Below are 12,141 nucleotides of genomic sequence, written 5' to 3'. Positions count from 1 at the left end.
AAAAAAATTTTAATTTTACAATTTACTAGGCATAGCCATTTTGAAGTTCATATTAAATGGGGCATGATATTTTTTGATAGAACACTTGGTGGCAAAAAGTGTACCTATAACTTTATTTGCAAAGCTGAACTATTACGCGGTACAGATTAAAAAATTTGATTTAGCATTTAAATTATTCAAAAGCCAATGTCTATGTAAAATTTTAATTTACCATTTATGTCTGATTTCATATGTTTATCAAAATTGCATACGGTATACAATTACAAATTGAAATTCTTAAGTTTGTTTAATAATATTAAACAAATTAAGCTTTAATATGCTCATTGTCTGCCAGTGCTTCTGATACTGCTTTAAACTATTATTATTTAATTTCAATAGTGTATTTTTTTTCTAAATTGTGGTGATTGTTCGCCTTTTTAAAATTTGATTAGCAATTGAAAAATAGTTTTTAAAAAAATGTGTAGACATCTAATGACATTAATATTATACTGATGCAAAAAACAATCAGTTCTTCCATACTTGCTAGGGAGATGGAACTTTCAGCAGGGCTTACTTTCTAGCCATCAAGGTTATACGGTCATCTGTACAGTTTTTTTTGGCAATGTTTTTTGATAGAAGGCTAATCAAAAACATGTATTATCAGTTTTAATTTTGTGTTTTGAAAGTTGGTATGAAAATCCATTTTTGTTTTGCTTATAGGTAAAACAATTTGTACTTGTACTCCAAACTCAAGATTTTAATCCAGAAAAATATGAAAACTTATCTCAGATCTTAAGCAAAACTTACAGTAAGACTGGTAATCCAGCTGATATGTTGCGATTATACCTTTCTGTTTTGGTAAAAGGTGTTTGCTCAACAGAAGACAATGGAACATTTTCTGTAAAGCAATTTGACAGAGTGCCATTATATTCTTGCGTTGCTGCAAAAGGTATGGAATAAATGTTGTTTATTTTTTTAGCTCTTAACTCTCCTACTATTTGGTTAATTTTCAACCAAGACAAGTTCTGTGGGCAGTATTTCTTTTTGAAACTTTTAGATAAAATATTTTCCTATTTCTGTCATGAAAAAGAATTTTAGATTCATGACAAATAAAAAAAAAGTCGCTAGCATGGATTCTAAAATAGGAGTGAAAATAAATTAATATTTGTCAAATAGAGGAGTACACTTTTCTAATCTCATTAAAATGAATTTAGAATTACAGTGGCATGAATCCCAGATGACTACAGAAATCATGAATTAAAGCAACACATGAATTGAACATGTGTCTAAAATCACTTTGATTTTGCTAAAAACATTAAAAACTGTACTTCTAAATGGCAAAAGTATTCTAAATCAATTTTGATTTTGTAAGATGGAGTTACTTGCACAATTTATTGTTATACTATTTATACATTATTGAATGTTGAATTTACTATCATTGAAACAGTATCCTTTATTTACATTTATCTGTGTAATGTTGTCTCTGATGTGATATATTTGTCTAGAACATATTTTGCAATAGTAATTATTACACATATAAATGTTTTCTAAACTTTTATTGTTTGTTGAATTAGTATAATTTGCATATCTTTGTTTACTTAAATTTAATATGCAATGCATTTACATTAGAATATCTTTTTTATTTTTTATTTACTCAAGTTTATTTAATCAGTGAGCCTTTTAGGAGGATTATAGTTTGAAACACACTTGATAAAAAACTTTTATGCCATATTAATCTTTTTTTCTTCCCCTTATGATATTTTTTTAGTTAGCGTAACAGTTGCATTGGTAAATAGCACTGAATTTCTTTCTGGATAAAATAAAGAACAGAAATTAAGTCTATATTCTTTTTTGAATTAACTCAGTGTTTCCTTTATATCTTTTAGAGTAACTTTGTGTAATTGCAAAATACTTATACATAAAAACATTAGCTTGAAAATTAAACAAGCATTACATTTTAACGTAAACAATATTCAATTTTAGGACTAAACTAATTTTGATTTTTATTCAAGATGAAAAAATTAATAAATATATAATTAATATAAAATTGGAAATCATAAATTACAATTTTTTATGTAATTTAACTATTTGTATAATTGATCCAAACTTGTAAATTTTTATTTAATTCCAAGCATCAAAAAAACCTTATCCTTATTTTCTAATTGCCTGCTATTGTTTTGATGCAAGAAATAAAATTTTATTCTACACAATATAAAATAAAAATATGCTAGGTGAGTACTTTTTCTTACTGATTAACGACATGATTTGATTTAGCTTAATAAGTTTTCTATTACTTTAAGTTTACCATTTCTATGCAGAATTAACTTCTAGCTTATGTAACTAGTAAACTACATCAGTATCTCATAAAACTAATTAATTGTATACCCATACATAAAATAAAAACTTTATTTTAGATGTTGTTAAAACTTTTGGTCTGGAAACTATTTTGATATATACTGCTTTACTCTTAAAGAAACGAATAGTTGTCTATCATCATCGCTTGGATACATTACTCTGGTTTGTCAGGTTAGAACTTTTCTTCATCTTTATTTTATTGTAGATAGTACCTATAAACTTATTGGGCTATTCTGTGCCAAAATTTTGAAATGGATGAAATACATGAACCTTTTTTAATTAATGAAGTTTTTATGTGTTTGCGAATGTATTTCATAATTATAAATATTCATAAAATAAATTTGAGTCTCTCTTTTATTGTGAGAACAATAATTAAAAACCCTAAGTTTATTCTACGGAGACTTTTATTAAAATTTACCTTTTGAACAATATATATAAATTTTAGTGAAAAAAAATTTGTTAAGTGTTTTTAAAAAGAATTAACTATATTTTTTTAAAGTTTATTTTTGTATTTCACCTAAAAACTAATAAACTACACTAGCAGAAAATGTTTTATATATGTACAATTGTATCCTATTGATTGGTGTAATTAATTAATAAAAAGTTTTTTTTTATCTGACACCATTAAAAAGGAATCAACAGTCCAAAAAATGTTCTTTGTTGTTAAGTAGCAAAAATAGCCCAGATACAAAATTTTAAATTAATTTAAAATTTGAGATAGTATTTTGCTTCAACTGCTTTGATTTGGTTAATTTTAAAGGGTTCTTCCTGCTTTTATGTGGCATAGACAAGATTGGAATGTTGTGTACCCTTACATGCAACTGACAAACTTAGAAATTTCAGAATTACTATCACTGCCTACATATATTGCTGGGTTTCGAGATGCTGCTGTTGAAGGAAGAACTGAACTGTATGACTTATTTGTAAATTTACCTGCAATTGAAATAACAATAGCTCCACATTCTAAAGGTTTGACTTTCTTTACTATTCTTTCTCTGATATACATGTTATTGGTAACTGTGATTTTATTTTTAACTTTTATGAAGTGACACAAAATAATTAAGTGCAAAATACACTAAGTTTTCAGAATATCTTAGAAAAAGTAATAATTACAAATTTTGCTAGGATAAAATTTTGAAACATGTTAATGTTTTCTAATTATGCAAATGTATGTGTATAAGAGTTGGGAGGGTTTAAAAAGAATTAAACAATAGCTATTTTTAGCTTTATTATTTCTTCAATTCAATTGTTAAACAATGTCTGATCATGCAGAGAATTGAGAGAGTAAGTTGATGAGTTGGAAATAAGTTAAAATTGAATAAAAAGAATGGACATGTCCGAGATTTTAACATTATGTGTGTATGTATAAATATACAAAATGCTGGGAAAATGTCTGGTAAAATTTAAAATGGATTAGAAGAGGCAAATATAAGAGAGTTCACAGTGCAATTTGTGTCCGGAAATATGACATGAAGGGTGCTAGAGGGTTTCTAACTCATCACCTTGATGTCCCAAAATATCACACCTTAGGGCTATGAGTCTGGCCCAAAATACTTGCCCCTGTTACTCAGTGCCTCTTTTCACATTTTCACTTTATTTACTCTCCAGAACATCCATTTTACTGCAAATCTTTTTATATTCATCTCTTCTATCTGTTTTTAAATTTTACTTAGCATTTTTTAATAACCTTGTTCATGTGTGTTTATTGAGTTAGCTACTTTCATAAATTTTTAAAAATTTTAAAGTGCTGGGGCATTCTATTTTCTCTGCTTGCTCCCTTATCAGCTTATGCTAATTTTGGTGTAAAAGTTTTTCTTGGGACCATTCATAAGTCGTCACCATCATTTGGGACCATTCTTAAACTCAATGGATGGTAAGAATGAGGTGTATCTTTGAGAGCAAACTTTCCATTTATAAACTTGGCATTATAAGCATGAGCTGTATTTTCAGCATCTTTGCAATACACTGCATAAATGTATTAAGCAGCTTGCTTAGAACCTTGGTAAAAACAAAGAAAAAGGTGTCTAGCACTTGCTAACTTGAACAAAATTAAAACAAAATCTGGCACAATTAAGTATCTTCTTTCAAATGATTTCAAACATTATGCCAAAAACATTTAACGACATACAGAATATTTAAATTTAAAAGAAACAGCAGGAGATTAGTTTCCAACCCAATTTATTGTAAAATATAGGGGTATGTTTTTACTTGACTCTTTACCTACCTTTAATATTAGTTTAATTTTTTTTCTTTTTGTTTTTTTTTTTGTTGACATTTCGTGAATGTATTTCAATGCAAATATTGTTGGATCTTTTTTCCTTACCTATTAGATCTTCGGATCTTGTGTCAGTAAGTAGACTTTCCTTCGATAATATGGATCAATACATTCTTATGAACACTTAAGACATTGAAATTTCATAATTAATTTAATTTTATAAATTAAATGTTCAGCTTTATCAAAAACTTTATCATTGCTCTTAGTTTTTTATTTAACTCAATCTTCTTATTTGTTCCAACCTGACTGTGTAGTGGTCAGGGAGATGATCTCGCATTAGAAAGGTCCTGGGTTTGTTTCCATAGATGTTCTTTCATTCTGTTTACTATTTGCTGATTGTGGAAGCAACGTTGGTAACTTTGTATAGTGGTAACTAACCACCTAACTGTATAGTGCTTAGGTTAAGCCCCTGAAAGAGTGGCCAAAAAATCTGCCCTGAGAGAGGAGTGTCGATCGAGTGGGTATTGGAAAAAAATTAATATTTGTTAAACTCGGTACAAAAAATATTAATAAATAATTTTGAAAATTCCTTAATTTTACTGCATGCCAGATTGTTAAAGTGAAAAGAGTAGTACTTATTCTTAAATGCTTCTATGCTTCTTATGTCTTAATGCTTCTTATGTCTAATTCTTAAATGTTACTCAATGTCACATTTTTTTTCTTTTACTTCCACAAAATTGCCAAAAAATACTTTTCTGGTTTACTCCAGTTTTAAATCAAAGGATAAAGAAGAAACTAGTTTGAAAAAGACACAAGTACTCCATTATTTATGTCGTATCTGGTCAGTTTTATATGGGATTATTTTATATAGATTAACCTTAATATAATTTTTAAATATTAGTGATTAAACTAGAATATCAAGGCAAGAAAATCTTATTGCTGTGAGACTAAGTTTTTTTCTGAAGCAAGTTGTTAGTTTATAAAGAGCTTACATTATCTTTTTATAATACTCCCATCCAAACATTAGTTGATTTAACCACTCATAACATTCAAGATAGAGATGTGGTTAGATTACCAAATATTTGTTTCCTTTTGTTAGATATAAATGAATTGGTGCATGATGATAATACAATAGCAGTATTATTATAGACCAATTCATTAGCTACATCTGTAAAAGAGAATCAATAAATATGTACATCATTTCAATTTTGTGTTCTGTTTGTGATAGATTTTTGGAGAAAAAAAATTATTTCCGAATGAATTGTTTAGAAATTTAAAGTTTGAGAAACAGTACTTGCTATAAAAGTTTTATTTCTATGTTTTGTACCAGTCATAGCTCTGGTACCTATATGGAATGCTATATTTATAGATATTTTATCTAAAAGTAGTATTTTTTTTTGTTTCAATATTTAGATATATTTGCTATGACAAAAACTCACAAAGAAATTGCTGTTTTTATGACCAGGCAAGCAGAAAATTCAGATTTGAGTGATAAATCATTTATTAAGGTAAGTTGTTTCAAAATTTATTCCTTATTTTTAGAAATGATTTGATAGTTTATTTAATTTTAAATATATGCATTAGTTAGAGTCAGTGGGGCTCACTTTAAAAAGAATTATTTTGAAAGACTTAACCAACCATAGTGTCCTTACAAAAAGTCAACTTACCACAATTTTAAGAACCTCAGGAGGAGAAGTTAGGTTTAGAAAATTTTTGGAGACGTCCTTCAGAAGATGTTAAGACATTCGGCTAAGATTTTGAGCATTTATTTATTATTTAACTACCATAAATATCTATAAAATGGAATTCATTTAACTTAATTTGACGTTTTAAGAAATCCAAACACAGAATTAAAATTTTTATTAGTATCAGTATCAGTACAAAATGAAAAGGTTGATACAAAATTATTTGAGGAAAAATATTTATTTACACTTTATCCAGATCTGAAAATTCATTGTTTATCTGTAACTATTTAGCCACAGTATAAAATGAACTTAATTATTTAAATTATTTATTAAATAGAAGTAAACTTCACTAAGAACATATTTTTCGTAATAAAATAACGGAAGTAAGTTGGGTATTGTGTGTTTAAATTTTTCTTGTTTATTGTAACCTTCAGTACGCTTTCCATTGACTAGTTGTAGTGCAGTGTTTGTGGAAGATAGTTCAGTTTATAAGTAAATAACATGTAAATTGTAGAATGATAAGGTGAAAAAAATTTACAATATAGAAAAACCTAATTTTATTTCAATAAAAATTCGAGATAAGTGAGTTTAAAAATAATTTTTGCCCCCTTCTGTTTCATTTTGAACCAAAGCAAAGTAACATAGCTTCAGACAAAATTCTAAGTGATAATTAAAAGTGATGATTTAGCAAAACAAATTTAAGGAGGTTGCCATCTACTTTGAAAATTAGCTTTTACAAAGATGTCAAATGTTTGTTACTGTCTGTTGTTTGGATTTGGCGTACTAAGAATCTAATTTTAAATTTGAAAAACTCAATTTGATTGGTCAAAAATGGAAAGCCTGGATAATGATGTGTGATGAATATTCATTAAAATTAATCTGTTAGAAAAGTTAAAAATAGATTTCTTACAGAAAATGGGGAGGTTTTATTTAAAGATCGAAGTGAATTATTTATCAATTGAAAATCAAATATTTTTTTTATGAAAAGGAATTGAATAAGCGCAGAAATTTATAAATTTTAAAGCAACCATAAAATTGCCTTATTTTATAACTTTAATCTATTCAGTGTTAAATTCTCTTACAAAGATATTGAATTAGCTTTTTCTTATGGTTGCATTCAAGAACCCTTCTTTGTTAAATGTGACTAAAAATGGTAAAAGAAGTTTTCCATTTACTCATATCAAGTTTATTTGCTGTGGTTAGAAGCCAAGGTGTGGTAGGAAGGCATATTTGTTCAAGATGCTGAATTAGTTTGCTGTATGGGTGATTCTTTTTAAGCATGACAATTCGGACCAAAAAATTTCTTTTAAGTCTTCAAAATAATCTAAACTTTTTTTTGTATACTTCTTTAGTTACACTTATTAATATCTGACAGACAGCAGTGTAGTTTATTGAAATTTGCTCGAGAAGAAAAATAAAATAGAAAATCACCAAATCTTGAATGCCTAGAAAATGACATATTAGCTTAGAAGTTTAAAAAATAGTCATTTTAAGTAAATAGAAAGTAACTCAACTTAAACCTTTATGTTAGATGAACCATAAATTACTTAAATTAATTCTTTTTATCCACTGTAGAAAGAATCAAAACATTTTTAGTTGCTGACATGTGCAAAATAAAATTGTGTATAATAATCAGTCATTAAATAAATAAATGACTTTGATTACATACAAGCATATTGCAATCATACATAAACTTGGTATTAGGTTAATATTTGCTTTCCCTCCTTACAGCATTAGCACTAAAAAAAATGTCTGGTAATACTTCAATGTCCTGGCATTCATAAGCCAGGAAAATGACAGCCAGGATAATGATAAATTCTCCATTTTATTGCATATAACTTAACTTTAATTTAATAATTTGGCCTAAGACATTTATATTCTGCAGAAAACAACAGGATTTCTTAAAATAACTCAGATAAATCTATGTAGTTTATGTTATTAATGATTTCAAGAGGCCAGGAAAATGACAGCACAAGAACCTACTCACCTTGAAAAAATTTTTGATATAGATTTTGAACCAGAAAATTGGTTCATGCAACAAGACATGTTCATATAGGAGGGTGTCTAATCAATCTATTAACATAAGATATTGATTTCTGGCTCTATCTATTTTGGTTATGAACCACTAAATAAAAGTAGCCAGGAAAATGACAGATTTTTTTTTGGGACAAACAAATTATTGACAAAAAAAATTATTTTAAACGAAGTTTTTGTAAATAATACACTCTGTGTATATTCTAGAAATGCTTACACCGGTTGAGATAAAAAAAAAAATTAGGTATTGAAAAATTTATGGGAAGTTTTGAAGCTAGTTATTATTGGAAACATTGTTTGTGACATGCCAGAAACATGAAGTTTTGAAGGTCAATTAAATTTTTAACAATACAAAACAGTCAATGCTAATGCAAAGTCATTTTAAAATGCTAACAGCAATGCTATTTATTAATTTTTTTAAAAAAAAGTTCTTTAAGTATTATAGTATTAGATCTTGGAGCAAGGGACAGTGAATTGTCATATTTCGTGAGAATCACCCATACACGATTCACTATTATGCTTGTGAAATCTCTTTATGGATTTAATTAAATGTAGTTCACTTGTAATTATTACTAATTATTTTTCTGCTGCATTTTGGTCAAAAAAAAATTTTTTTTCTTTTCAGGAAATTTCAAATAAAACAAATGAACTTCTTAAGAGTTTGAAAACATTAACTGTGCAAAATGAATTTGCTCAAGATGTTATAAAATTGCAAGTTTTGAAGGAAAATAAATTTGCACCTGCTCTTGAAAACTTTCTATGGAACTTAGCCATTGCAGAAAATTGCTCTGAAGTTTGATAAGATTGAAAAATAGTAACATTATAATTAATTGATTATTTTATTAAAACTGCTATGTCTTTTTTTATTATTTGCTTGTTAGATAAAAATTAAATCTCATTACCTGGCTGAACAAGAATGTCAATGAAGAAGTTTTTGTGCACGTTATTTGTTTGATAATTTTTATTTTTAGTAGAACATTATAATTCAGCAGGCTATTTTTAATTTAAACAGAAAGCATTTGACATAATGGGTATTTCAAAGTAACATTTCTCTAGAAATTTTATTCAGTTCAATGGTAATTAACTTTATTTCTTGCCCCCCCCCAAGAAAGAAAGTTAATTACCTAATCTTTCAAATTCCTAATCAAACAATGCTAACTTAGGAAATAGAAATTTTCAAGTAGTAATACAAAACAAGACAAATTGTTTTTACCGAAATGTTATAAATTGATTATAAAAGGCACATACTAGCTGCACTAAATGATTTCCTTCCCTATATTGTCTTTTTTAATACGGCTATGTGTATATTTTGAGAAATCTTAAAGGAGGTGTCATATGATAAATTTTTTATCCTAAATAATTCCTTACAAAAGAACATGGAACATACAATAGCCTTACTTTAAGAAATGCAAACTCTCAAACTGGATGTTGAAAGAACAAGGAAAATAGCTGTATGTTTTTTAATGTTAATCAAAGAACTAAAAATAGTTATGAAAAAGTTTAATTAAAAATAGCTTGACTTTATCCTTTTAACGTCATTTTTTTACCATTGCTTATTTTTGATAGTTTGAATTTTGAACAGTTCAAATGTTTTATATTTTTGTTTTAATTCAAATTATAAGGAGTTGACCATTTTTTATTGTAGTTGTATAAGTGTTTGTCCATACATCATGAAACATCGAATTGTAATGCTTCAATAATCACAAAAAAGTGCAATGTGATAAATTCAAAATGCTTATATACCAAGGAAACATGCTAATATTCTTTTCTGTGCTATATGTTAAATGTACAGGATGTTAAATATACAGCTATACTATATGTTAAATATGCAGCTATGTTAAATATACAGGATTTTAAAATACTTTTTTAATAATAAATATGTGTTTTGAATAACAGTAACTTTAGTTTTATTTACTATGACCATTGTCTTCCATATTTTGTGTATCATTTAGTATAACAACCTTGTTAATTTCACATTAATAGCTACTACTTAAGAAAAAGAATTTATAACATACTTTTCTTTTAATTTGTTTTTGTTCATAATTTCTATGCTGCAACATTTTTCAATAAGATATATTATGGGCTTTTTTCCATAATAATATTCATAATATTAAAAATTCCTAAGGCATTTATTCACCTTTTATTGCATTTTTTTTTCAGTTTCTTGTTCTAAATATTGTGTCAGGTTTTTTTTTTATTTTTTATTTCTCTAATGTTGTGCCCTTTTTGCCCTTTTTTTCTTTCATTGTTTAAACAAAAATCATTCTATTTAGGATTAAAGATTTTTAATTTTAACTTGTTTTAAATTGTTCACCATGTAGAACAACAAAATTTATGTTAGTTGTTATTTTGGTTTATTACTGTTTCAAAATTCCCTGTGATTACAAAAGTTTCTTTAGTATGAAGTATTTTTCTGCAATCTTTTAATAATGTATATCTGGACAAAAATGTAAAGAAGTCTGATTTGTATTAAAGCTATAAGCAACAGCCATTTTGTGTTCAAGGATAGCATGCAGAATTCCCCCTGTATTGAGTTCAAAATCAGTAGCTAAGTGGTTAAAGAATAATTGCTAAAATCTCATTTTCACTATTCAAACAGGATTTTCTGTCTCAAGTGAATCTCAGTGTAAAATCTTATTTTTTTAATTTATTTTGAGGTAATTTTTAATTTTTTGATTTTTTGTTAGATGCTGTAAATTTGAAATATTTAATTAAATGTCATATAAAGGATATTTTTATAATATTTTCTGTGACTAAATAAATATTCCAATGGTCTAACATAAATTAATATTATTTTAATTTGTTGTCATGTTTACACACCAAAAACATTTTTTCAATGTTATTGGCTGGACCGTATGCAAAACCGATTATAGTAAAAAATGTTTTTTTTAATAGGATTTCAAACTTATTGCATCTGTCATGTTTATGTATTAAAGTTGTATAAAAAGAAAAGGTCTTTATCTGTTATTAAAAAGTATCTAACACTATCTCAGTTAGTTTCTGATTTACCAGCCATTAAACCAATTATGTTGTAAATTAGCTAGTTTCAAATGTCTGGTGCATTTTTTAATCTGCCCTATGTATCTGGAACTTTTAAAAAAAATGTGCTGAAATTTTTAATCCTCATTTCAAACAATTGCCATTTGTTACTTCTATTTTCAAGTAAACTTTAAGTTTATGAACTCCCAAAAACATTAATTTGTTTTATGTGTATTATTAGGCTCCCAAAAACATTAATTTGTTTTATGTGTATTATTAGGCTCCCAAAAACATTAATTTGTTTTATGTGTATTATTAGTGTTACTCTCATTTTTTCTGTGCAACAGACATATAAGTAAATTAGGATATTTTTCTGAGTTTTTTTTTAGTTTATGTAACATACTTGTAAGTTTAATGTAAAGCCAATAAAATAAAGTTTAAGCATCCTATTTTTATAAACTTTTTTCTTTCTATTCTCAAAAATAACCCTAAGTTGTTTATTGAAAGCATCTGTATTTATATGATTACAAAATATGGCTTTAATTTTTAAACCTGGGTTATCTGTTTTAAAGCTGGTCCAAGCACTTAAAAAAAGCATTCTTATTTTGAACACCAACTTCGTATTATTTCTATAACTCCACTTTCAACTCTATTCTTATCACATTTTTTAACCCTTAATGGTCCTACAGTGTTTTGAGTTTACTTCACACCAGGTATAATTATAATATTTATATTATTTATAAATATACAATTATTAAGGATTACCATGGTAGCATAATTTTGATGTAAGCAGTCATAAAAGTGTTCTATTTTTTTACTCAAGAAAATTATATAAAACTAAGTGTATGTTCAATTTTTGTATTCATTTTTGACTTTTAAGTTAATCACAAATGA

The 12,141-nt window shown here is 26.6% G+C and overlaps 1 protein-coding gene across 1 annotated transcript in view; it reads left to right on the top strand.

Annotated features, from left to right (window-relative positions):
* LOC107448574 (DENN domain-containing protein 10) overlaps positions 1-11,706 on the top strand; it is a 28,233-nt gene extending 16,527 nt beyond the window's left edge. Inside the window, exons 3-7 of the mRNA XM_016063830.4 lie at positions 700-928; positions 2,394-2,505; positions 3,095-3,303; positions 5,963-6,057; positions 8,894-11,706. Of these exons, the coding sequence (XP_015919316.1) occupies positions 700-928; positions 2,394-2,505; positions 3,095-3,303; positions 5,963-6,057; positions 8,894-9,067 (819 nt within the window). The 3' untranslated portion in view covers positions 9,068-11,706. The remainder of the gene's footprint in view (positions 1-699; positions 929-2,393; positions 2,506-3,094; positions 3,304-5,962; positions 6,058-8,893) is intronic.
* The last annotated feature ends 435 nt before the right edge of the window (positions 11,707-12,141 follow it).

The sequence above is a fragment of the Parasteatoda tepidariorum genome, chromosome 11 (assembly GCF_982258835.1).
Source record: "Parasteatoda tepidariorum strain Cologne lab strain chromosome 11, Ptep-v5.0, whole genome shotgun sequence".
Taxonomy (NCBI): Eukaryota; Metazoa; Arthropoda; class Arachnida; order Araneae; family Theridiidae; genus Parasteatoda; species Parasteatoda tepidariorum.
Note: the sequence above shows the minus strand (reverse complement) of the source record. Positions and strands in the feature narration are given on the sequence as shown.